This window comes from Mirounga leonina, unplaced genomic scaffold, assembly GCF_011800145.1.
Source record: "Mirounga leonina isolate KUSES-001 unplaced genomic scaffold, KU_Mleo_1.0 Mir_94, whole genome shotgun sequence".
Taxonomy (NCBI): domain Eukaryota; kingdom Metazoa; phylum Chordata; class Mammalia; order Carnivora; family Phocidae; genus Mirounga; species Mirounga leonina.
Genome location: NW_023270855.1, coordinates 44956091 through 44983595, shown reverse-complemented (window position 1 = coordinate 44983595; position 27505 = coordinate 44956091). Strand labels below are relative to the sequence as shown.

At 48.7% G+C, this 27505-nt stretch overlaps 2 protein-coding genes and 1 pseudogene across 2 annotated transcripts in view; all 3 read right to left on the bottom strand.

The window, feature by feature from the left end:
* Positions 1-18089, bottom strand: part of PBX4 (PBX homeobox 4) — a 34321-nt gene extending 16232 nt beyond the window's left edge. The window contains exons 1-2 of the mRNA XM_034997348.1: positions 17886-18089; positions 5115-5188 (exon numbers count right to left, since the gene is read on the bottom strand). Coding sequence (XP_034853239.1) covers positions 5115-5188; positions 17886-18028 — 217 coding nt within the window. The 5' untranslated portion in view covers positions 18029-18089. The remainder of the gene's footprint in view (positions 1-5114; positions 5189-17885) is intronic.
* Positions 14158-14284, bottom strand: LOC118006100 (annotated as a pseudogene).
* A 3508-nt stretch (positions 18090-21597) lies between the features above and the next one.
* On the bottom strand, positions 21598-23429 carry LPAR2 (lysophosphatidic acid receptor 2). Its single transcript, XM_034997424.1, has 2 exons — positions 22656-23429; positions 21598-21911 (listed from the first exon to the last, which is right to left on the bottom strand). Exons 1-2 carry the CDS (start codon positions 23395-23397, stop codon positions 21598-21600), a joined length of 1056 nt encoding a protein of 351 aa, XP_034853315.1. The 5' UTR covers positions 23398-23429.
* Positions 23430-27505: the final 4076 nt, after the last annotated feature.

Here is a 27505-nt window from a genome sequence, read left to right as displayed (position 1 = left end):
TGCCTGGCACACTCAGACATACTGGGGACCCTTTAGAAGCGTTGCTGCAAGTCAGACATGGACAGGGAGGCCTCTCCTCAGCTCTGCCCTCAAGTGCTGGTGGAGAGGATGCGACCAGGAGCCTGGGAGGGACAGACGGGCAAGGTAAGGACAGGAAATGGGACCAACTCAAAGGGTGAAGGTTGTCCCTGAAGACCAGAAACAAAAGCACAAGATCATTTTAGTCAATGGCCAAACCCTAAGAAAAAACCTGAACAGGGTAATAGACTCTGCAAGAAAGGCGTGCTTTCTAAGAATCTGGGTCCATACTAAGGCCTTAAAGCTCCTGGCTCACTCTTTTTTGGAGGTGCACCTGCAACTAAAACCCGTCAGGTTCTTGAGCTTTTTAAAAGATTTGTATTATTTTAAAGCAATCTCCACACCAATGTGGGGCTCAAACCTACAACTCCAAGATCAAGATCATGAATTTGCAATTGCAACAGACCCGACTGGCTGACGAGGAAAGGGAAATGAAGGTAAAAAGCCCGCTGGATTACTCAAGCCTGACAGGTCCTCACCAGGCCAATGAACAGTGGTCAGGAAATAACAAGATGTTCCCTTATGTTACCCATTATTTACATTTACGCCCCTGAAAGGCAGCCAGCTGTTGCTCCTGCAGCAGAGACGGTTCCTTGGCCCAAGAGCAAGGCTGGCCGAGACAGGTCTCCAGGACTTCTCGTTTCGCAGGAGACGGTAAGCACAGAACCGACCAAACCCAGGTATAGATGTGCGCTTACGACCGGCACAGGGGACAGCGACCGCACGGAGAAGACAAAGCAGGTCCCTGAGTCGACTGCCCAAGATGCCGGGTGGCTTTTCAGGGAGCTTCCTCAGCACACGGGGTCTAAGCTGCCTGCCCATCCACAGTCCAAGAGCCAACGTTTTTCCAGAAGTTGGCCCTCAAGTTCATTTGGAGGCAAAGCCTGACCCAGCCAGTGTGTAAGAATGTTCCTGCTCTGGTGCTAAATGTCACCTTTGGAATGCAGGCTCTGCCTCAGGAATCATCAACACAACATGCCTAAGATCCAAACAACTCTGAATTCTGTAATGCATCTAGCCCCAAGGGTTTCAGGAAAGGGACTGAGCCAGTACTTGGTCCTCCCAGCTAAATTCAAAACTCTTCAGACATGCTTTATTTTGTTCTTTTTTTTTATTATTTATTTTTTTTATTTTGTCCTTTTAGGACAGCTCCTCTAGATGCCGAGAATGGCTGTTCCAAGGGAAGGACTCAGGAGGGAGGGTGCACTCCGGGGGGGGCGGTCCTTGGCCTTCAGAGAGCTCTGCGGGCAGGGATGCCCGGACATCCCTGGGCTGGAAGACACTCCAGTGTCCCTCCCACGGGCCAGAGGAGACGGTGGAAGGCAGTGGAGTGAGGCAGTGCTTCCAGGTACGTCTGCCAACTCAAGGTTTATACACAGGATGGCTTTTTTCTCAGGACGACGCGAACAATAGCCTTGTGTTCTAAGTCAGGCCGCAGACACAATCTTCCTGAACCCCATAAAGTGAACAGGATGAAAAGGATTTCAATTAAGAGGTATCAGTCACCAGAAACAGTTCTTCATTCAACAAAAACCCAAGGTACATGGCACTGTGTGCCAGGTACCAGGACAGTCGTAGAACACAGTACAGCTGGACCCTGAGCTCACTGGAGGAGACAGATGGCAAAGGCCCAGAGCCATCGTGGATGCAGTGAGAGCAGCGGGGACACAGATGGCACTTGGGGCTGGTGGGTGCGGGCTGGGAGGCACAGGGAGGCTTCCCTTTCTGAGCCAGGACAGGGTGTGGAAGGGCAGCATGCAGCCTGGCTGTGGGCTACTGGGGTGTGACCTGCTCTCTCCAGAGGTTCACTCTGCTTATCTCTAAAACAAGAGGAAAGCGAGAGGCTGCCAGCAGGGTGGGGCAATGATGCCAGGAAGCTCGGAGCTACTGGACTGCAACCTGTGCTCCAACAATGCGCACTGGGCTTTAAATGCTCTGCGCAGGTTTGGTCTTTACCCTAAAGGCCTGTTGCAGACTTTAGCCAAAGGGGAATGTGAAGAATGTGGGTTAACTCAAGAAGCAGACATGCTTTGTCCCTGCATGAGGAGTCCCAAGAGGCCTGTCTCTCAGGATCACCAATAAGGTGGTGACCCACTGGTGCCAGGGTGCAGGATCAGGGCCCTGAGTAGTTTTCTTTGGGCTAATACTGGGTTATACCCATCACAAGACTGGGAGGAGCTGAAGCATAACTGAGATCTTGTGTACTCTCCTGCCACTCACATGTTGGACACACAGCGCTCCCACAGCTGCATTTCCTACTGATGAGAAAAGACACTTGGCCACAGTGAACTTGACAACTCGGCCAGGCCACATGGAGCCCAGCTCATGGCAATTGCAGATGGCCTGCAATTTTCAAGGCTGAGCAGTGCTGGCCCATTCCTGTGGTACCACGTCCCAAAACGCATTATGCAGCCCAACGTTTGAGCCAAGTTGGTAGAAAGGAAGCATGAGGGAGAGGAAGAGAGAGAGAGAATCTTAAACAGACTCCACGCCCAGCGCAGAGCCCAACGCTGGGCTCCATCTCACAACAGGGAGATCATGACCTGAGCCAAAATCAAGAGTAGGACGCTTAACCAACGGAGTCACCCAGGTACCCTTAAAAATTGTTTTTAGGGGGCGCCTGGGTGGCTCAGTCGGTTAAATGTCTGCCTTCGGCTCAGGTCATGATCCCAGGGTCCTGGGATCGAGCCCCGCATCGGGCTCCCTGCTCAGCGGGAAGCCTGCTTCTCTCTCCCACTCCCCCTGCTTGCTCGCTCTCTCTCTCTCCAATTAAATAAATAAAATCTTAAAAAAAAATGTTTTTAGTACTGCTAAATTCCATATTTGCAGAGCTAGGTTGTCGTCATTTAAAAAACCTCAGGGTCCCACACATCCAAGGAGCTATGATGACAGAGCCAACTGCTGGGGGCAGCGGGGAGCCCCAGAAGAGCTGTTTTTACCCAGGGCCAGGTGAGGGCTGGGCAGGGGGGCAGCACACCCTAGCAAGAGGTACCAACCCTGGCTGATTTTTTATGAGGGTGACCAATGTCACACAATTCAATAGTACTAAGGAGCATGTGATGATAGCCAACGTCTCCAGAGGATGGACATACGCTGCCATGGACAGTTTCTTCCTGCCCACAGGACTCCGGGGTTTGTTGCTCACTCAGTTGTAGAAGTGCTGTTTATCCAATTCATATACAACACAGAAGGGAGTGCTGTGAGGGCCTGAGGGTAAACTTGTTGAAACCTGCAAAACACCCAACCTTTGCACTTCAATCTACTAGAAGCCATAATATCTACTCCCCATAATTTAAATACAAAACGGACAAGACAGGCCATTAGACATTCAAACACCTTTGAGAGGCACCTGGGTGGGAGCTCAGCATGGGATGTCACAGCCCTGAGGGGGCATCTTTGGAGGAGGGCGAGTTGGCTCTGGGCGAGAGGGCATCACATGGGAGCTGTCCCAGCAGTGACCTGGTGGGGGATGGGAGTGGGGGCTGAGGGGTGAAAAGGGGTTCACATTAGGGAGGAGGATCGGGTATACATGGGGGGCAAGGAAAACTGAACAGATAAGTAAAAGTACCGAGGATAATGAAAGCGGAGATCTAATTGTGAGGAAACATCAGATAAACCCAAATGGAGGGGTCTGCCCGTGATCTTCCAGATGGTCAAGGTCATGAAAGTCAAGGAAAAATGGGGCTGGTCACAGAGGGGAAAAGACCAAAGGGACATGATAACTACATGTAACACAAGGTCCTGGCCTGCATCCTTTTCTATAAATTATTGGGGCAACTGACAAAGCTTGAATAAGGTTGGGATTCCATGGTAGTGGCATATTAATGTCACTTCCTGACTCTGAGGGTTGTCCTGGGGGGACACAGGAAACTCTCTTGTTCACTGGAAACACACACTCCAGTGTGCAGGGGTCATGGGCATCATGGCAGCAACCTATTCCCTGACAGTGCAGGAAGAAAATGTATTTGCACTGTTCTTGGAACATTTCTGTAAATCTGTTGATTATTTCAAAATAAAAAGTTAATCATGCACAAGCAACCTATGAGAACAAATGAAGAATAAAACTTCTTGGTTACAAAGTGCACTCGAAGGTAAAAGGATCAGGAATGAAATATAGCCCAGGCTGGCTTTTATGAGAAAAGAAAGTGTTGGTAAAGACAATAGATAAAATGTTGGCTGCTAGCTGGGTTGGGAGCAATACCATGAAGATCCGCCATGAAGTATTTCTTTGAACTAATATGGTTCCCCACAAATGTCAGTCCCACAAAATGAGCAGTTCTCAACCAAAGTGTGAAGGTCACAGATGATGAAGAAAGACTGAGGAACTGTCACAGATCAGAGGAGACTAAGGAGACAGAATGACTAAATGCAATGTGGGAGGCTGGACCAGGAAAAGGGCATTAGGGCAAAGACTGGGGAAATCCGAATAAAGCCCGTTGTTCAGTTCAAGAGCACTGTACCAAGGTTCATGTCCTGGTTTTGATCATTGCATTGTGGTTCTGAAGGTGTTGACATGACAGGACGTGGGGAGAAGGGTACAGGAGAATGGGCTGTCCTATTTTTTAACTTTTCTGCAAATCTAAAATTAACTCAAAATAAAGTTTTGTGGGTTTTTTTTTTGTTTTTTTGTTTTGTTTTGTTTTGTTTTTTAACAAAAGGATTTGCGGTGGCAGAAGCCTCCATGGGGATTACTCTGAATGCTTAAAACAAATAAAACAAAATTGTTATTATTCTATTTTTCTAATTCTATCATCTTTTCCTTTTCCAAAACAACTGAATGCCACAGTGCTTAAGAACAATGCAGCTGCTTGTTACTCACTGGCAACAGTATTACTCCAGATACAAACTGCAAAATACAAGGATGTGATACACCAGAGAACAGGCACTGACAAGGCAGAAAGGAAGCATGTGAACCATCCACTGAGGGAGATGTGACAGGCATGACAGTCCACGACACACATCAGGTTGAGCCAGGACCAGAGGGGCGTGGTTGTCATGGTCCTGGACCCACAAAAAATGTCTTCTCAATGGCCTACCTGTCTTTTCCTTGATCTCACAGAGCACACTGAAGAGAGCTGGCTTCATCCGATGGCAATTCAGAGCATGCTTTCTGAAAGAGAAAGCACCAGAAGAGCGTGTTGAAAAAGAGAAGTTATCCTGTCCCCGAGGGTGAAGACCCTTCATATGGACTCTGCCAGTTCTGTTGAAAGTCGCCCTTATGAAGTTATAGTACAAAAGCATTTCGTCTGAATTCCATTTTGTAAAATTCAAATGGAGCAATATACAAATACTCAAACCGTTTCCCTTTACATGTAGAATTTTAAACAGTGCAAATTTAAATAATGCAAATAACTCGTCAAGAGCTACGAATTTTCAAGGTCCAGGGATTGATTGATTGATTGATTGATTGATTGATTGATTTTTAAAGATTTTATTTATTTATTTGACAGAGAGAGACACAGCGAGAGAGGGAACACAAGCAGGGGGAGTGGGAGAGGGAGAAGCAGACTTCCCGCTGAGCAGGGAGCCCGACACCATGAGGTGAAGTTAGACAAGGGGGGCCACCTCGAAGAGCCTTGTCAGTGAGGGGAATGACTCTGGCTTTTGTTTGTCTGTGATGGGAACTGTGATCGGCAGAAGGATAGCCCCCCAAGATGTCCACGTGCTGATTCTCAGAGTAAGTTACAAGGGAAAAAGACCTCTGTGGGTGTGATTAAGGTTAAGGACCCTGAGATGGGGCGATGAGCCTGGATTACCCAGATGGGCCCTATCTAATCACACAAGTCCTTAAAAGTGGACAACTTCTTCCAGCTGTGGTCAGAGAGACGGTGACCTAGAGTCAGAGACACTATGCTGTTGGCTCCAAAGGTGGAGGAAGAAAGTACAAGCCAAGGAATGCAGGTGGCTTTAACAGGCTGGAAAAGGCAAGGAAATGGACTCTTCCCCTATTTCCTTCAGAAGGAAGGCAGTCCTTAGAACACCTTGATTTTAGCCCAGGGAGACCCATGTTGGACTTGTACCCTATAGAAATGGAAGGCAATAAATAAATTTGTGTTTTAAGCCGCTAAGTTAGTGGCCATTTGTTACAGTGGCAACAGAAAATCATTACAGGGAGCAATGGGGATTTTACAGAGTAGTTATCACATGATATGAATTGCATTTTTTTAATTAGTGTTGATTTTTTTGATATGTAATTCACATACCATAAAATTCACCCTTAAAAGTATACATAAAATTCAGTGGCTATTAGTAAATTCACGATGTACAACCATTACCACTATCTATTTCTACAACACTCTCCTCACCCCCAGAAGAAACCCTGTTCCCGTCAGCAGTCATTCCCCCTTTCCCCCTCCTCCTCCCACCGAGCAACCACTAACCTTTCTGTCTCTACAGTTTGTCTCTCCTGGACATTTCACACAAATGGAATCACACCGTATGGGTCCTTTTGTGGCTTGCACCTATCCCATAGCATGTTTTCACGGTTCTTACAAGTTGTTGTATATCAGCGCTTCATCCCTTTTTAGGGCCAAATAATATTCCATTGTATGGATATAATTTGTTCACCCATTTATCAGTGGATGGACATTTGGGTTATTTCCACTTTGGGCTATTATGAATAATGCTACTATGAACATTTATGTGGAAGTGTTTGTGTGAACACGTGTCTAGGGAGAGCTGCGGAGTCATATGGTAACTGTTTAACTTTCTGAGCAAATGCCAAACTTTTATAAAGTGGCTGTACCTCGGGTGCCTGGGTGCCTCAGTTGGTTAAGCGACTGCCTTCAGCTCGGGTCACGATCCCGGAGTCCCGGGATCTAGTCCCACATCGGGCTCCCGGCTCAGCGGGAAGCCTGCTTCTTCCTCTGACCCTATCCCCTCTCATGCTGTTTCTCTCTCTCTCTCTCTCTCTCAAATAAATAAATAAAATCTTAAAAAAAAATTTATAAAGTGGCTGTACCATTTTCCATTCCCATCGCAACTGATGAGGGTTCCAATTTCTCCACATCCTCACCAACACTTGCTATTGTCTTTTTTATTATAGTCACACCAGTGGGTGTGAGGTAGTAGTTCATTGTGGGTTTGATTTGCTTTTCTCTAAAGACTGATGACACTAGGGCGCCCGGGTGGCTCAGTCGTTAAGCGTCTGCCTTCGGCTCAGGTCATGATCCCAGGGTCCTGGGATCGAGTCCCGCATCGGGCTCCCTGCTCTACGGGAGGCCTGCTTCTCCCTCTCCTGCTCCCCCTGCTTGTGTTCCCGCTCTCGCTGTGTCTCTCTCTGTCAAATAAATAAATAAAATCTTTAAAAAAAAGACTAATGACACTAAACATCTTTTCATGTGTTTATTGGCCATTCTTCTTTGGGGAAAGGTCTATTTAAATCCTTTGCTCTTGGGCGCCTGGGTGGCTCAGTCGGTTAGGCGTCTGTCTGCCTTCTGCTCGGGTCATGATGCCAGGGTCCTGGGATCGGATCCTGCATCGGGCTCCTTGCTCAGCGGGAAGCCTGCTTCTCCCTCAGCCTGCCTCTCCCCCTGCTTGTGTACTCTCTCTGACAATAATTTTTTTAAAAAAATAAATCCTTTCTTTAATGGGGTTATTTGTCTTTTTATTGTTGAGTTGAGGTAAGAGTTCTTTATATATTCTGGATACTAGACTCTAATCAAGTATCTATTATACGAGTTGTCTTTTTACTTTCTTGATAGTATCCTTTGAAGCACAGAAGTTTTTGTTTTTTTTAAGATTTTATTTATTTATTTGACAGGGAGAGACACAGCGAGAGAGGGAACACGAGCAGGGGGAGTGGGAGAGGGAGAAGCAGGCTTCCCGCGGAGCAGGGAGCCCGATGCGGGGCTCGATCCCAGGGCCCTGGGATCACGACCTGACGCCCAACGACTGAGCCACCCAGGCGGCCCATGAATCGCATTTTTAAAAGATCACTGTGGCTGCTCTGAGACCAGAATGGAAGGCAAGGGGTGGAACCAGGAACACAGTCTGGAGGCTACTACAGCTGGAATAGTCCAGAAATGCTGCTGGCCTAGCTTAGAGTTATGGTAATAGACATGAAAAGTGGATAGATCTTGGGCCTTCTGGCTGGCTCAGTCAGTGGAGCATTTGACTTGATCTTGACATCCTAAATTTGAGCCCCACATTGGGCATGAAGCCTAGTTTAAAAAAAAGAAAGAAAAAGTAGATAAATCTTTGACTTCACTGATGGAATCAACACGACCTTCTAAAAAAGTGGTGTGGGATTTTGGGGAAAGAGGAGATTCAAGGATAACTACTAGTTTTGGGCCTGAGCAACTAGATGAAAGGAAATACCATTAACTACTATACGGGAGACTGGAAGGCAGCCGGTTTAGGGAAGAAGGGTCTGGAAAGCAGAGCTGTGCTTTGATCAGGTTACACTTGAGATACCTATGAGCTATCCAAGAGGAGGTATCAAGTAGGTAGACGGGCACATGGACAGGGACTCAAGGTTGGAGATAAGCAATATAAAGATGGGAAGTCCTGGGCATAGAGATGGCACTTTAAGCCACAACACTTGAGGAAATCACCATAATAGAGTGTAGAGAGGGGTCCATGTCCCAGGCCCAGGCCCATGGACTTAAAGAAGTCAAGAAGAGAAGAACTTACAGAGGAGACTGGGACTGAACTGCCAGTGAGGAGGACCCAAGAAAAACAGATTCAAGGAGAGAAGAGCAATCTGTGAAAAATGCTTCTTAGAGGCAAAGCAAGACAAGAACCCAGGAGAAACCTTGGACTTAGCAACATGAAGGTCACTGGTGACTCAGCAGAGGGACGAGAAGGTTGGGAGAGAATGGATGGAGGAGGGGAAGTGGAAGCAGCAACCACAAACTCTTTGATATTTGATCATAAAGGAGAGTAAAGAAATGCAGGAGGTGCTAATAGAAAAGGTGTATTAAGCAGGTTTTTTATTTTCTGTTTTTTATTTATTTACCATGCTGCCCTCATGTTCACAAGAATTATTACTTCATCTCTGCTAGTCAGCTGGAGCGTTATGGACCTTCTTTCCTGCCTCACAGTCATGTTATGTCTTCCTTCCTTCCTTCTTTCCTTCTTTCATCCTTCCTTTTCCCCCCTCCCCTTTCTTTTCTTTAAGTATGCTCCATGCCCAGCAGCGTGGAGCCCAACATGGGGCTTGAACTCCTAACCCTGAGATCAAGACCTGAGCTGAGATCAAGAGTCGGGCACTTAACCGACTAAGTCACCCAGGCAAGTGCAAGACTCTGATGGGTGGCCTGTCCCACCCTGAATTCCTTACTTCCTCCGCTGTTCCCTTTAAAGCATTTACTATGGCTTGCCTGGGCATGAGGAAGGTCTCAACTTACTGTTTTCAGAAACTCCAGGCCCACGCTGTACTTGGCATACTAGCTGAGCAAAGACTCACTGAACTGAACTGAAGAAAAGGTAGAAGCTATATATGTCAAACTGGCAGAGAACAGAAACAGAAAGTTTGAAGGTAGAGCTCTGACATTTCTAGACTTAAACTGGAGCAAATAGAGAAGTCAAAAATTGGGGTGAGAACTGCTGGATTCCACCATCAAAGAAGGTAGCAGAAGCCAAGGGAACACAGAGCTCTGCTGGGAGCCCCTCTTCTTGGTCTCTCTTCTAGGGCCAAGGACACAGTGGGTACCCATCCACTCTAGGAATGAGGAGAATTGTTAAGGGGTTTAATAGTACTGCATGAAAGAGAGAAATAAGATCAAAAAGGAAAATGGCCAAAGGACACTAGATTTGGGCAGGAGGAAGTTATGCATAAAAGAGAAAAACTGCTTTAGAGTGAAAAAGAATAAGAGCCCTTAAACCACTGGGGGGCTCAATCTGAAAGATAGGCGATAAATGAGTGTCACAAGACATTTCTGAAGAATAGATGGTAGACAGGAGCTAATGACTATTGAGCTTTCTTCTGATCCAGGGTCAATACCTTAGAAAGGTTTGAATACTTTGAGGAGTACTTATACAAGGAACAGAACAAACTTTATGCTCACTCCTTGTTTGGCAAGGAATTCAAGGCCATGCTCCATTGGACAGCAGCTAAGGCACGCAGTCACCCCATCTGAGTCCCCCTTCGAAGGCTGTGCCCCCCACTCATGCCTGATGGAGCCATGTTGCATGCCTCCATGCTCTCTGCATTCCCTGCATACATGCTTGCCCTAGCCTAGAATGCGGTACCTTCTTTTTCTGCCTGGGTAAAGCTTTGCATCCAGATATGGTCATCTCTTTGGGGCATGCTTGTGCCCCCCCTGCCTGACTTCAGCTAGATTCTAGGGTTTTATCATCCACACTCATCTTACTGCCAGGTGGCCTCCCTCGCTCTGACTAATTCCTTATCTGGCTAATTCCTTGTCACACTTTCTCTGGTCCCCATCCCCAGCACCATACTCTCCAATGTCTGCCATTCCTGAATCCATGAGCTTTTGGGAATCATTGTTGTATCCCCGGGCCTGGCACAAAATGAAGTCTTACTGAGTAAATGAGATTAAATCCATTAGAATGAAATTTAAAAAACATCTTCTTTAGCTTTAGCCCAACTGTCCAATCTCCCATAGCACCTGTGATCACCTTCTAGCTCCTGTGAGCAGGAAGTGATGTCATATTCTAGGGAACCCATGGGAGCTCTGGGAAAGTCAGGGAGGGTGGCAGGTCAGCACCAGTGTTCCAGAGAACACAGCCAAATCTCTATCCAACCACCTCCTAGTTGTCTGACTTCAGGCAAGTTCTTACTCAGGTCCAGTTCTTTATCTAGAAACTCTGTGAAAGGGGCATCTGGGTGGCTCACTCGTTGAGTGTGTCCCTTCAGCTCAGGTCATGATCCCAGGGTCCTGGGATCGAGCCCCGCATGGGCTCCCTGCTCAGCGGGAAGCCTGCTTCTCCCTCTCCCACTCCCCCTGCTTGTGTTCCCTCTCTCGCTGTGTCTCTCGCTGTCAAATAAATTAATAAAAATCTAAAAAACAAAACAAAACAAAACTCTGTAAAGAACCCCCATTTTCTATGGTTATTGAGAAGTTCTAAATGAAGGAAATCATTGTTTTCATCATCATCAATCACTGTGTTCTGACAGGCACTCAGTAACTAACTAAAATGAATGAGGGGTACTTGCTTATTTGTGAAACTTTTCTAAAACACTCTGCATGTTGTTTTACTTAATAAAACCACTTCAAAAGGGATTTTGCTGTGGCTTTAGGAAATTTAAAACCAACAAAATTCAATTCTTTGGAAAAGTACTCCAAAGACAGCAAGACTTTCCTTTGGCACTAGACCAAGCCAAGCTAAGCCAACCCTAAGAGCAAAGCGAAAACCCACAAGCAGGTTAAGAAGAGACTGCTGGCATTAAGTTGACTGGGATCTAACGAACTTCCTTAAGGATGGTGAAAAGAAAAATTTCAACTCTGAAATTCTACTTCCCAGGTTTGGACTACTAGACACTATCTTGCTAACACTATCTAGCTTTGGGAAATTCCAAACCATAAATTCCTTCTCTGACTCCCCACATGCTTTGAATAGGCATGCTGAAAGCTGAATGCTCACTGACAGAACTGGAATACTAAATACGGGGATACAGACCTTTAGAAAAGGGGCACACCATTCAGTTGACAGTTTACACCTTGCCACTTGGGTAAGTTCTAAGGTCAAAATTAAATAATCTCCTTTTATTTATTATTCATTTTTAAAAAAAGATTTTATTTATTTATTTGACACACAGAGAGTGAGAGAGCACAAGCAGGGGGAGCAGAAGAGGGAGAGGGAGAAGCAAGCTCCCCGCTGAGCAGGGAGCCCGATGTGGGCTCGATCCCAGGACTCCGGGATCATGACCTGAGCTGAAGGCAAACGCTTAACCGACTGAGCCACTCAGGTACCCCTAAAGTATCTCCTTTTAATAATCAGAATTTAGTCTATATTACAGACAATGCCAATATGTAAAATACTGGAGGAATTAAGAAAGTCATGCAAATTTCTACTAGTAGAAAATACCTAACATATCGCATATGTAAAAATCAAATTAAAAAAGAAATTCAGAGAAATCTTTTCTTCCTAAGAAAAGCTATGAAGGTCCTTAATTGTAGTACTTGTTATGTTGTCTAAAAGCCAACTTCTGAATATAATCTTTTTAGTTTCTTTTTTTAAAAGATTTTAAAAATTTATTTATTTGACAGAGAAAGAGAGAGACAGCACAAGCAGGGGAAGCAGCAGAGGGAGAGGGAGAAGCAAGCTCCCCTCTAAGCAAGGAGCCCAATGTGGGGCTTGATCCCAGGACCCTGGGATCATGACCTGAGCCGAAGGCAGACACTTTAACTGACTGAGCCACCCAGGCACCCAGAATTTTTTTAGTTTCAAGTACACCACCCCATATACTACATTACTTGCTCTTAAAGAGATATGATAGTGGCCATTCTCCATCATCCCTTTATTCAATATATATAAAGGGGTTTTTTGCCCTAAAACCTATTCTCATTCCCCAGCAGTCATTTTCTATTGCACTCAAGTTCTACAAACACAAAGTTGGGCTGTGGTTTCATAGATGCTATAAAGGAAATACAGAAACAACCCTGGAACTTCCACAGCCTGATATCCTTGGATTGAAAATGTAAACAGACCCTGAAACAACAGGGTCTGATGGCCCCAAAGCAAGATTTTCATTAAGAGAAAAAAAATAAACTATTTTCTGAATTTTATTTGTTCATTTCTAATGTTCTTTCTATATTAAGTAGGCAAAACAATGCTAATATGTGACCCTTGTGATTAATTTAAAATCCATTATGCCTACAAACATAACTTAGGTTCCAAAATAACTTTCATTTGTCAGAGTAACCAACTATTAGGTAAACTAATTCATGAAAACTGAAATAAAGGGGATGCTATTATCTCCACTTTTTTTTTTTTTAAAGATTTTATTTATTTATTTGCGAGAGAGAGAATGAAAGAGAACACATGAGAGGGGGGAGGGTCAGAGGGAGAAGCAGACTCCCTGCTGAGCAGGGAGCCTGATGTGGGACTCGATCCAGGGACTCCAGGATCGTGACCTGAGCCGAAGGCAGTCGCTTAACCAACTGAGTCACCCAGGAGCCCCTATTATCTCCACTTTTGACAGCCTGACCTCTCCAAGTGTGGTTTGGGATCAGCAGCATTGGCACCCTTGGGAGTCTGTTAGAAACATGGATTATTGGGCCTCCTTGGGACCTGCTACATCAGAACTTGCATTGCAATAAGATTCCCACAGAAATTTGCTGTATGTCCAGCCGGAAATGTTCTCTATCTGTGCTAATATGGTAGTCACTAGTCACTTGTGGCTACTGAGCATTTGAAATGTAGCTAGTGCAACTGAGTAACTGAGTATTTAATTTTAATTCATTTTAATTTAAAAAGACATATAGTGAATGGCTACCACATTGAACAGTATAGCTCTCTAGCGAATCAGTGTGTACCTGTAAGCAAAGGGTCAAGAAGTGACCACTACAGCCAAATCTGCTAATCCAGCAACACACAGCACAACTCACCTGTCGTTCCAACATGCAGAACGACTTGAAGAAAGACCAGTCCTCTTCAGCTGCTCTTCCAGAACATCAGGTATGGAGCATGGATCTCCACATGATACTGTGACCATTCTGCTTCCTTTCTCAATCAGGTTTCCAAAATTTACCCCTCAGCTCTAGAGTTTCCATACTGATTTCTTTGAAATCTTACTACTGGACCAAAAAAATGAGTCCACCAGCCTTTGATGAGAGAGCTTCCAGGCTGTGGGGCACCTGAGGCCTGAGGATCCTCAAGGGTACAGTACATGAACACACTGTTGGCAGTGGGAGTGGGGGAGGGCCCAGAGCTTGCAACAGATTTTTATGACCCAAACACTGGTTAAGAACCCTGGGAGGAAGGAAGAATTCTGGCGCCTGACAGTCTTCACAGAGGGCCCTCAACCCTGTCTAATAACCCTCATAATCCCCTCATAAAGGTAGTCAAAGAAGCAAATGAAATAAACTATGTAGAAACTGTAAAATGTTGTAAAATTTATTATTATAAAAAAACAAAGCTATACATGATAGAGCAAAATATTCAGACAATCCTTGGCAAATGAGATAAAATTTTCTGCCTTATTCGTCTCACACAAGAAATGGGAAAAGTTTTCAATTAGCAATAATCGCACCTCGGATAAACCTCATTGGCTACGATCCTGCCACTGCGCAAAGCTCTCACACAAGAAATGAATAAGCACATCATCAGTGAACGGTTCCAAATCAGAAAACACAGAATGTACCTTCTCCGGGAAGAGCTTAGGGTATAGCTGAAGTTCAGAAGATCATTCAAAAAGACTGGTTATCTCTCACATAGGAAGTGTCCAGCTGACTTGGGCTGAATCTAAACTAGGCGGTGTATTCCAAAGACCCTTACAGTCCACTATCAGTGCAGTCCAACGGAAAAACAATATACAGTTCACTATTCCAAGACAATTCAGCTATAATAACAAAATGAATAAAGCACAAGCACTTGGAGCTGCCTTCCAAATAAGGCAGAAAGGTGTAAGTAAGAATTCTGGTTTAAGGAGAGTAGGTGTGCTTTCCCTCTTTAAACACACTTACAGGGGCGCCTGGGTGGCTCAGTTGGTTGAGCGACTGCCTTCAGCTCAGGTCATGATCCTGGAGTCCCGGGATCGAGTCCCGCATCGGGCTCCCTGCTTGGCAGGGAGTCTGCTTCTCCCTCGGACCCTCCCCACTCTCATGTGCTCTCTCTCATTCTCTGTCTCAAATAAATAAATAAAATCTTAAAAAAAAAAATAAATAAATAAAATAAATAAATAAACACACTTACAGTGACAAAATAGTTTGAAAGGTCCTCGCATGCAAGATGAAAAACTCTTTCTTGCTAGACAGTTGAGCTAAACTGACTCCAGGGGCTACGAGGGGTTCAGCAGGCACACTGAGAGAGAGGGCAGGGTCAGAAAGACTTGCAAAAGCCTCACCCAGTTGGTTGATCAGGACAGACACAATCTGCTTCCCCTCCCAGGTTGATAACCTACCAGGCTGCAGAGTTTACTATGAGGAAAAGACCCACCCAAGCTATTTGCTCCAGAGTAAAGTGATCCCTGTGAGGACTGAAGACTGCTGTCTGGACTTGGGTGACTTCTAGGGCCTTGAGTTCAGACTGTTGTCTGGACTTGGGTGACTTTTAGGGCTATATCCAAAGAAGTGGGGCAGATCTGAAGCTCCTAAGTCTCAAAATAAAAGACCCAGGGGCCTTTCTACCTCAGAAAGAAACCAGGAAACAACTAACAACCATGTTGTCATGCATATATAATGTCCCACTACTCAATTTCCTAGCCTTAAAAGAAAAAAAAAAAAAAGCTATCTTCAAGAATAGCAAGAAAGACATGACTGACTGTACACCATTCTAAAGCCCATCTAGGGGAGGTCTGGATTGCTCTAAGAAAACAAGTGTAGCCTTGGGGCTGTAATGGGGTGACAAATGCTTGAGAAAGGCCACACCTGAGCAGAGCTCACTCCTTAAGCAGCTCCCTATCTAGAACAGAAGGAACTCAGAGAACTCCACAAACACTCAAAGCACTGCCTCTTGTGGTTCCTGTGTGTGAAGAGCCCACTTTCCCCTCCTTGGCCCCTCCTAAACCTTCCAGAATCTTTAGTGCCACAAACTTTACTATATGCTAGGTGCTACGCATTGTGCACAGCCCTGGGAATACAAAGGAAAATAGGACAAAGCCCCTGCTCTCAGACGAGTCTAGCAGACAGGGCATCACACAAGGGCACCCTCTCCTGGCCCATCTCTTTTTTTCTGCTGGTGCCAGGAATCACCTCTACTCAGCACACAGCTGTTATGACAGCTATTTATAAATTAGTCTCCCACACATTCCCACTTCTCAATGAGCTCTGAGAGGGCAGAGAACATCTTAGCCATCTTGGTTTCTCTAGCACCTAGCACAGTGCTCCAACAAGTAGAATGAACATAGTAAGGGAGGAGGGGGATAACACTCAACTTTTCAGATAGAGGCTATGAAACTGCAGAGAGTGGATAGTCCACTAGAAGCAAAGGAAAGTTTGAAGAACAAATGCATGCTGAATCCACCTTTTCTTTGTCTCCTCCTTCCTGTGACTGCTGCTCACTTGGCTTTGGCATAACCCCGCCTCCCTAAAGGGCTCTAGTGACTGCACAAGTCCACACAACCACACCCTGGTCCCATCCCCAGGGGTCATCCTTCACCCCCAAACAGGCCTCATTCAACAAGGCCTCATCCTCCAAAAGGACTTCGGTCCTTTGCTATTTTCTAATAATTTAAGCAGACCCCAAACACAATGGATTGCCTTGTGAAGCAGATTCTACCATTCCTGGCTGGATGACAAGTGGTGGGTAGAGGTAGGTAAGACAGGTCGTCTTTTTTTTTTTTTTTTAAGATTAAAAAAAATTATTTATTTGACAGAGAGAGAGCACAAGCCGGGGGAACAGCAGGCAGAGAAAGAGGAAGAAGCAGGCTTCCCGCTGAGCAAGGAGCCCGATGTGGGGCTCCATCCCAGGACCCTGGGATCACGACCTGAAGCGAAGGCAGTCACTTAACCGACTGAGCCACCCAGGTGCCCCAGGACAGGTTATCTTAAAACTGCTTTGATTCTTCTCACTGCAATTGAAATAAAATCCAAACTCCTTCCTGAAACTCCTTCCTGAGACTTGTGGGCCCCGTGTGGTCTGGTTCCAACCTCTCTCCAAATTGAACTCAGGACTTTAAGTCTCTGGCTCTGCTTTCTTCCAGCTCTTTCCCACCTCGGGGCCTCTGAAAGTGCTGTGTTCTCTACATCTGACTTCCCACAGCATGCTATTCCTTTTCTTCGAGGTTTTCTCACAATGTATACTTAGTTTTTGCTACTTACTTTCTCTCCCTCTAACTATGAGCTTGAGAGCAGGGACTATGTCAGCACCCAGCTGGGTGTCCCCCACACAGTGTCTAATAAATATTTGCTCAGTTAACAAAAAGGCAGCTCTCCATCCTTCCACCCAGCTCCCCCACTAACTTCTCCTGATGGTTCACACACCAAATCACCCCCATCTCCTTATTCCTGAGTCCCACTGCCCACAACTCACTCTCCATTATCTGCCCTCAAAACTTCCCACCTCAGGGGCGCCTGGGTGGCTCAGTCGTTAAGCGTCTGCCTTCGGCTCAGGTCATGATCCCAGGGTCCTGGGATCAAGCCCCACATCGGGCTCCCTGCTCTGCGGGAAGCCTGCTTCTCCCTCCCCCACTCCCCCTGCTTGTGTTCCGCCTCTCGCTGTGTCTCTCTCTGTCAAATAAATAAATAAAATCTTTAAAAAAACAAAAACAAAAAACACTTCCCACCTCAGAAGTCCCACTAATGCTTCCATTTAGCTGTCCATCCCTCACAAATCCCATCTCTCAGCCCTTACAGCCCCCTGCTCTCCTCTTACCCCTTACATTCCATAAACCCCGAAACCGCCTTTCACCATACACCTCCCCATCCACACACTCCCCTTAAACCCATTCCTCTCGCCCCAGGATGGGCCCCTAAAACCCATCACCCGCTGCTTGCCCCATAAGCCTTTCAATCCGTCGCATTTGACCTCATAAATCTCCTCGGCCTCAGAAACCCCTTTCAGTCCTCCCCGAGCCCCCACATCTCCCCTCCCCGCTCCCCGCCCACAGACGCACCCCCCCCCACCCTGCACCCTCCTCACCCCTCGGGCCCCCTGCCAACTTGGCCCTGGCCCCGGGGCCCGCCCCCGTCTCTGCCGCGACTTGGGGTGGCCCCGCCCCCATCGAGCCCGCGCAGCACCTGGCCTGCGCCTCTTCCAGGCTCTGGTCGGTGATGGCCATGATCTGCTGCAGGACCTCGCCTGTGTCGGGGCCCGGAGGAGGCCCGGGCGGCGGGCGGCGCGGGGCCGGGGGAGGCGGCGCGGGGCGCCGCGGGGAGTCCATGGGCGGTGGGGCCGGGAAAGCGCTGAGGGGGATCCGCCGGGCCTGGAGCGCTCACAAGGGCGCCGCAGCCAACCCCCGCCACTCGCGCGCTGCGCGCGCGCGCCCCAACCCCCACCCCTCGCCACCGCTTCCAGCCAATCGCCGCCAGCCGGGAGGCCGCGCACCGCCCATGGACACGCCCCGCTGTCTCCGCCAGCCAACTGCCGCCGCCCGGGCCGCCGCGCACCGCCCACAGACACACCCCTAACAGACCCTTTCAACGACCCAGGACTCGGTTGGGAGTTGCCGAGGCAACAGCTCTTCGCACCCACACCCTCCTCCTTCCACCCCCATATTCCTCCTCCCTCACCTGCTCAGAGCAATGGTTCCTGCTTAGAGACCTTAATCCTTCTTAGGGCCCCTCACATCTCCTCACAGCCCCCACACCTCCTCAGAGAGGTCCCGCATTTCCTCAGAGACGCTCAAGTCTCCTCAGCGAACCCCCCATCTCCTCAGCGCCCTCTACTCCCCACCAGAGCTCCCACTCCTCCTGAGCCCCCATTGCTCCTTAGAGCCTTCCATTCTTCCTCAGTGTCCCCATACCTCAAATCCCCCCACCTCCCCTGGAACCCACACATCTCTTCCGAATCCCCACTTCTCAGAGTACCCCACTCTTCCTCCAAGCCACCCCTTCCTTCTCAGAGATCCGATTCTCAGATCCCCACCAACACCCACCATTCATCTCCAGAAGCCTTGAGTCCCAGACCCCTCCTCAGTCCCCCAGTGGTCCCCTCAGTCTCAGCCCCATCAGATGGGTCACTCGGGCTCCCAGCCTCCCGGCCCTTCCCCTTGGAGCTTTCCACGAGGTGTGCAGGTGTGTGCGGTGATGGTGGCTGAGTGATTTTCTCAGCTGCACAAATCAATTCTCCTTTCAAGGTCCGGCGTATAAATGACCTCGGTTTTATTCATTCTCTCCATTTACCGCAATCTGGACCTAGAATACCCAAGCACGCGGTCACTGAACTACTGAAGGATGCTTCCTGAGGGTCTCCTCTGAGGTGTACCCCAAGTAAGAGTGAATCTCCACAGGTCTTTATTTCTAGCCATTAGAACTCACGGCGTCAGAGAAGGATCGTCCTGTGAGAGAAAAGGAACGGACTGGACGTGAATCACTTCTCCAAAGTCATTGGGACCTGCTGGAGCTTGTTTGCTTTGAGGGCAGATTCCAGATGCAGGCTCACAAAGAGTCCTCAGCCTCTCTGGGAACCCTTCAGGGCAGGGCCCATCTTCTTCCCTTTGCTGCTGGAGAGGAAACTCAAAACATCTGGGGTGATTGGATTGGAGGACTCCAAAAAAAAGACAGCAGCGAATGGAAATGAGTGATGTGGGCCAGTGTTAGGAACCACTTCGAAAGCTCCCTGATTAAGGAAACCCAACACTGGGCCCCAGTAAGAGGAAGTACTAGAACGTGTGGGGCCCATGGAGAGCTGTTGCCCTGCGCAAAACTTCAGCCCTGCACAGGAAGCCTAAAAGTTGTGGGTAATTTTGGTGTTCTTCAGAGAACAGTGGTGGGGGCATGGGGCTGAAAGCTTTAGGGGCCAAAGCTTGAAGGGCGGAGAGACCTACAAGGGAGGGAAAAACCAATGGGACAAGATGCCAAAGGAGACCAGAGGAGTGTGGGTTAGAACCTGGGGAAGCTGATGTAAGAGCAAGTGAAACACAGAGCTGCTTTTGGGAGGACTTCGGGTCCCCACCCCATAGGAACTGGCTTTGGCACCCAAAGTGTTTGTCTGTCCAGTAGGCCTGGAGCTCCACAGAGGTAAGGACTGCATCTTTCATGGTCCTATGCCCAGGCCCATGGTGTACAGGGCTCGCTTGGGTCACCATCTCTGGAGATTCTGGCCTCAGGCCCTGTAAGTCCTGCTGTCCATCTTGGATCCTGAAGTACCCAGCAACCCAGTTCATTCTTGCCTCCACACAGAGCTGTCTTAGGGCAGGGGAAGTTTTCTCCAAGGGAAACCTAGCCCCATTTAATGTAGAAGGACTTCGATGTTTTTGGTTCTTCCACGATGTGTACTTTAGTGGCTTAAGAATTTGGCCTCTAATGGGAGGCCTGAGTCCACATTCTAGCTGTTATTTAGCATGTGAACCTTGAGTAGAGCTATAACCCTGTCTCCTCCCTGGTGAAGTGGAAGCAGAGAATCCAGATTCTGGTCTACACTGTACCTGGCAGGGTGCCTCCATGAGCATCTGAGAGGGGGCTCATCATGGCATGTCTGAAGACTTGGGGGGCTGTGAGGTGAGGTGAGGAAAACCAGGCTGAAGTCGTGACCAACTTGGGACATTGTGGGGATCCAAAACTCTTTCTCCAGGGGCCTCTCTTTAGTCCCTTGATTCATCTCTGTGACCCTTGGAAGCTGTGTAACCACAGGCCAGATTGCAACCTCTCTGAGCCACGAAGTGTGCATCCGCACCACAAGGTAAAAGTAATGATTAAATAATGCACCTACAGTGCTTATCAGCGTGCCAGGCACATCCGAGGAGCTTGAGAAATGGAAGCTCTCAAATCCTGCATCCTGCTCCACGGGCTCCACTCCCCCCGGCCCGTAGGTATGGATGGATGTAGGTGGTGGGGTGCACAATGGGATGGACACGCCTGACTGTTAATAACCCGGACCCAGACGAAAGGGCAGGCAGGAGAAAGAGGGCTCATGCAGGTCAGAGACCACTGTGGGCTCCAGAGGACAGAGACAGACGGGGGCGGGGAGTTAGAGGCAGGGGAACACACAGAATGGATGCAAGACCTCCAACAAGAGAGATGGAGAGGGGCACCTGGCTGGCTGTCAGGAGAGCCTGCCACTCTTGATCTCGGGGTTATGAGGTCGAGCCCCATGTTGTGTATAGGATTTAAAGAGAGAGAGAGAGATGGAATAATAGCTGTGCAGAGCTCAAGAGGAAAGAGAACAAGGCTGAGGAGATCCCAGCCTAGCCCGAGCTGAGGCGGACAATTCTGGAACACAGGGACAGACGGACTATCTGAGCTGATGACAGAAAATGCTCTGGAGACCTCAGTGGAAAGAAAGGTTTACTCCTTATATCATGCTCTCCCCACAAACCCTCCTCAATTCTAATTGGGACAGGCAAGACCCCAGAGGCTGCAAGGGGCCAAAAACCTTTTCCCAGCTCATGCACAGCACCCCTCAGTCTGTGCCCCTAAAGAATCAGCTTCGGGCAGATGGTGCATCCATGGGCCATCCTTGTCACCCTGTCGCACTGGGCAGAGTGGCCTGAGAGAGCCCTCATCTCCCCCATCTTTAACACCCACACCACCACAGACAAAGAAGTGGTCCACAGGGTATACCAGGGATGTGCAGTTAAAAAGTGTCAGTTAAAAAACTCCACAACCTGAGATGATTGAAGAGCAGATTCCTGAACCCCCTCTGACTCTCTCCTGGGCATTTAGAGATGACCCCACACCCCCGGGCCCCGGAGGCAGGCAGAGCTGTGGGCCTGGGGAAGGCTGGCAGGGGCGTCATGCCACGGCAGACTGAGGGTCTGTCCTGCAGCTTAGGTAGAGCCCGGTGCATCTGCTAAAGGGTGGAGTCCATCAGGGGGTGGCCATTCTCTGGAAGCATGATGCGAGTGCTGGGACCTGTTCGGGTGGAGGGTGCGTAGCGGGCAGACTCGTGGGTGGACCGGCGAAGGCACAGACCGCAGAGGAGGCGGCGGAAGGTGCGGCGCATCTCAGCATCTCGGCATGAGTACACCACGGCATTGACCAGTGAGTTGGCCTCAGCCAAGAGTAGGAAATACTTCTCCACGGCCAGAACGTTGCAGGACTTGCAGCCCAGACCGTCCAGGAGCAGCACCACCTGGCCTGGCGTCCAGCAGACCACGAACGCCCCTGCAGGATGGAGCCTGAGGTGAGCGGGGCCAGCTCTGGGGGCCCAGCACCCCAGCTCAGAGCTCAGGGCTCGGGGGGGGGGGTCCTCCAGAGCTCAGACAACAGCTGTGTAGTTTGCAGGGCCACAGCGGCCTGACACCTTTCTCTGATGTGTCCGCCAGAAAGGGATGCCTTTCCTGACTGGTACATGGTAGACAGGGCGCTGGACATTTCTACATGGAGATTTGTTCTGTGGGGGAAAGGAGGTCACTGTGGGACAGGCCAGTTACCAGGTGGGGGAAAGAGGGGTCATGGGGAAGAGTCACTCCTTGTTCTTGGGGTAGGGGCGTGTATCCTCACAGGATGCACGTGTCGCCTCCCCCACTCAGACCACTCTACAGCCAGACTGACCTCATCGCTCCCTGCTAAGAACTCGGGAGGGCTTCCCACGGAACTCAGAACAAAATCTGACTCTTGCCTGTGCCCTTCGAGGCGGTGCTGACCACCTCTCCTGCTTCTCTCCAGCCACTCGGGCCTCCTCCTCCTCCTCCTCTTATTTGGAGGCATTTGGCCCGGTCCTGTGGGGCTCTCACCTTCTGTTCCCTCGGCCTGGAACTCTTCCCTTCCCCAGCATTCAGGTCTCTGCTCAGATGTCACCTCCTTGGAGAACATTCCCCACCCAAATGGTCCCCTCCCATGTCTCGTGGGAGTTGGGGGGGCAGCAGGGTTCCTGCAACCCTGGGCCAGCTGAGGGCACTCACTCACCCAGGATAATGACAACGGTCTTGACCAGGCTGAGTGTGGTCTCTCGGTAGCGGGGGTGGCAGCTGACGTGCTCCGCCATGCGCTGCACCCTCCGCCTCACATAGAAGAAAATGCGGGTGTAGACAGCCACCATGAGCAGGAAGACAAGCAGGCTGGACAGGGCCCAGACGGCCAGGTAGGAGCGGCTGAGCAGGGGGGCCATGCGTGAGCAGCGGTCCAGGGCACAGAGGCAGTGCCACGAGTGGGCGGGCAGCAGCCCCAGGCCCAGCGCGGCCACCCACACCCCCACGATGAGCAGGACGACACGGCCGCGGGGCAGGCGACTGTGCAGCTGCACGGCCATCACGCTGCGGTGCCGCTCCACGGCGATGGCTAGCAGGGTGGCCACCGAGGCGGTCAGGCTCGTGTCCAGCAGGCCTTGCCGCACGAACCAGCCCTCCAGCGAGAGCCGGGCGGTGCGAGGGCCCGTGTGGAACATGAGGAAGAGGTAGGCCACGCCAGCAAAGAGGTCGGCTGCGGCCAGGTTGCCGAGCAGGTAGTAAATGGGCTGGTGGAAGCGGCGGTTGGAGGCGATGGCTGCGATGACCAGCAAGTTGGTCAGCAGCACCAGCACGCTGACAGTCAGCCCCAGGGCCACCACAACCACATCCTTGGGCCGCCAGTGGGAGCTGAGCTCCTTGCCACTGTTGTTGTAGAAGAAGCCGATGGTCTCATTGTAGTAACACTGGCCCATGGTGACCATCTGGAGGCACAGAGGGAGAGGTCAGTGCAGGTGGCATTTGTTGGAAGGACCCAGGAGGAAGCAGCAGCCGGAGGGGAGGGTCAGGACAGGAAGGGCAAGGGTGGCGAACTCAGATGCCTCAGGGTAAAGCGGCGGTGGTGGGTGATGTGGGAAACAAAGGCAGAAGAAAAATTATTAAATTTCCTTACTACCTACAGCCCATTGACAAGTCCTTGAAACAGGCAGAGTGACATTCCTCTGGGGACCCAACTGTCTCGACGTTAATACTTTGCTAAGGGTAAAAGACAATCCTAGCCCGACACCCCCCCGCCCCCCGACCCCAGGATCCTGTAAGTCTACTTTAACATATAAACATTCCTTTGGAAATGTCCTTTATTTCTGTCCTCCAAGATACGTGTTGGCAATCATCCCCCAAGCATATGGCCCACCGACATACATCGGAAGGGTCTCATGACTAAGGTTTTATCAGATGGTAATAAATGACCTTTCCCCAACAAGAGCAAGCCCTTTCAAGGTCCTGGAAACCTTGCTTCCAGAATTCCTTAGAGACTTAGGGATCCCTAACCCCTTCCCACCTTGAAAGTATACAATGGGCCACCCCTCATGACCACCTTTTTGCACCAAAGATGTCTCAAGAATTCTTTTCTTGGCCGTCGGCTTTGAACCCTAACATTCTTTCCTACATCATATGGTACCCAATGTAGGGCTTTGAGTCCAGAGTCACACTGGACTCTGAGCCTCGGTGCAAACTTGCTGAGTACTTTTCTCTCCTCTTCCTTTACTTTCATTCCAGGGGCCCTTCAAGGAGTACGGTCTTACTGGCACACTTGCATGTCGATTGCTCAGGCTGCAATCCTCTAGCCCGTGGCTACTCTACCGGGAGGAGAAAATCTGCCTTTTGGCTGGAAGTTAGTACCTGGCCGGAATGGTAATAAGACCCAGAAACTTGATGCCCTCTCTTTATTCCTGTCCTTATACAAAGTTGTCTGTCTTGGGCATGGGACAGCCACCTAAGTCACCAGGACGGCTGCCAATCTTGAGAGTCCCGTGTCAGGAGGCACCTGGGTGGCTCAGTTGGTTAAGCGACTGCCTTCGGCTCAGGTCATGATCCTGGAGTCCTGGGATCGAGTCCCTCATTGGGCTCCCGGCTTGGCAGGGAGTCTGCTTCTCCCTTTGACACTCCCCCCTTTCATGCTCTCTCTATTTCATTCTCTCAAATAAATAAATAAAATCTTAAAAAAAAAAAAAAAAGATTCCCACATGAGGTTTACTCCTGATTGATCTAATATGATCCCTTTCACATCCCTGGTCTAGCCATTTCTGGCCATGGGACCTCCACTGGGAGCCGGCCAAAACCAGTACCCGATTGAATGAAAACCCAACCGGGACTGTTTCCTAGGGAAGTTGGCTATAAGGACTATATGTGTTGGAATGTTGCTTAGATCATGATGGACTTCTTTGTTTACCGTGTTCCGTCAATGTCCTCTAATAACTACTTAAGCTACAAAATTTGGTAATTTCCCCTTATAAAACTTTTCTAGTGTTCTCCATGGGATAAAAATGGCGGGTTCTTAAAGGCAAGGTAAAATAAGGTGTGACCTTGACAGTATGACCTTCAAGGCACGGTATTTCGGTTCATATGCCAGGCACCCATCTGTAGCCTAGGATGCAATGGGGAAGCGGGGGAACACTAGCATCCCTCCTACAGGGGCCTTTAACGGTGGTGGTGGTCATTTTGTTTGGGGGACTTTGACACCAGGAACCTCTCACATATCCTGTGCGTGGGATGATACCTGGGAGTCGGGGTGGGGGGGCGGGGAATTTTCTAGGTAATGGACCTTCTCTTCAGTTCCCAAGGACTCTCCTTTGGAGTGCCTTTTAACCCACTGGAAACAATTCAGATCGCAAAACTTAGGAAAGGACCGGGCTCCTGTAACCCTGCATGGCCTCAGTGGGATCTATCAGATCTTTTCTGCAGAAAATAGGGTAAATGGACCTAGGGTACCTTCACTGTTCATACCCAGGCCTTCATTGCTCTACACCGGGACCCCGACCTAAGGGCCTCTTGCAGACTGTGTTTGCCCGAACGTGTTGACTAGTAAACTCCCCCTGACATATTGGATGATAATTATCTAAATAGGCCTCCTCCAAATAAACCCAGGTTGCTGGAGAAAACGCAGGCCATCCCTACCAAAGGGGACTCTGATTCTCTCTCTCACTGTTCCTCCTCCTAATAGATGTGGGGGCTTCTCCCTCACTCATTTTCCGGGTTAATGGCTATAACTAGAGCCAGCTGTGCTTAGTCTACCTTCGGACAGGGTACTTTAAGGAATATTCCCAAGTAGCTGCCAAAACTCCCTTTGTTTCAGGGAAATTCCCTATCTTCTCTGGCCTGACAAGGACTGCCTGTTCCCCCTTGTTGGCGGGAAAACATGGTGTTCGCTCCTCTGTCGGAGCTGACGAACTCTAGAACTGAGAACCCTTTCTGGGTCTTCTAGCAGCACTTTGCCTCTTCTGCCTTCCCCTCCCCCTCCTCCTGTTTTCGCACCACCTTGGGCGTGGCCTACATAACTGGCTTCTATACCAGGCTCGGTGCCTCCAGCACCATTGGGCTTCTCCTCCTACCCTCACTATCAAGGAGCATGGACCTAACACCACCCACTCCTGATTTCTCCACCAGTATCTCAGGTAAAATTTGACAATGGGGAGGATCCAGGTGGAACATAACTCAGTATTTAAACTAAGTTAAGTTTGTTGGTTTAATTAAGATAGACGGGTCTTTTCAAGTTATCAGCACTAAATGTGAAACTTTTATTCTATCTAGGCTTACTGAAGGTCAAATAAGTTTGTGTTATCTCTTAGCGAAAAAATGACAAAAATGATGGTTGTCATTCTCATCAAAGTTTTCATAGGTAATTGTTAAGATAGCTTTCAAAGTCTTTGATAACCTGAAACTTTAAAGTTTTGCTTGGATGATAAATGGGATTAAATTCATTGGACATCTAGGTCTTTTCCAAATAGGATAAAGTGCTAAATCATTGATAACTGACATAGGTTTATGCTTTTGACTTCTTATTCCAAAGAAACAAGGAATATTTGGGTCTGCTGGTAAACATGCTTTGTGCTTAACCACAAAGAGGTTCTGGTGAAACAGCTCACAATTGGTTACTACTTAGTTTTCACTGGAGACTAAGGTTTCTTTTTTCTTTCTTTTTTTTTTTTTTTAAGATTTTATTCATTTATTTGAGAGAGAAAGAGATAGTGAGAGAAAGCACAAGTGGGGAAGAGAGGGAGAAGCAGGTGATCCCAGGACTCTGGGATCATGACCTGAGCCGAAGGCAGTCGCTTAACGGACTGAGCCACCCAGGTGCCCCGAGACTAAGGTTTCTAAGAGTGAAAAATTCTACTAACTGTAATTAAGACTGATGGAAATAAGAAAAGCAACTCTGCATATGAAAGAAAGATCTAAGGATTGGAAATACATTTTTGTTGAAGGTAAAAGAAGGTAATTTTGTCCTAAATGAAACTGGTTGTTTAGAAAGAAATGGCTTGGGACAAAATCTGAATGCAAAGGAAAGTTGTAGGTTTGTGATGGGAAATCTTTGGAAAAATTTTAGGTGTGGTCAGGATGGACTAAGATTGAAGTGAATGGATTTTTTTTTTTTTTTAAGATTTTATTTATTTGACAGAGAGAGACACAGCAAGAGAGGGAACACAAGCGGGGGCGGGGGGTGGGAGAGGGAGAAGCAGGCTTCCCGCAGAGCAGGGAGCCCGACGTGGGACTCGATCCTAGGACCCTGTGATCATGACCTGAGTCAAAGGCAGACACCCAACGACTGAGCCACCCAGGCGCCCCAGGATTTTTTTTTTTTAAGATTTTATTCATTCATTTGACAGAGAGAGAGCACAAGTAGGCAGAGTGCAGGCAGAGGGAGAGGCAGAAGCAGGCTCCCCACTGAGCAGAGAGCCCAATGCAGGGATGCAGGGCTCAATTCCAGGACAGATGCTTAACACACTGAGCCTCTCAGGCGCCCGACCATCCCTAATCCTATTTAGGCATGTGCTTTAACAAGCTTCCCCAAGATTGAAATCGTGAACAAAGTCTCAT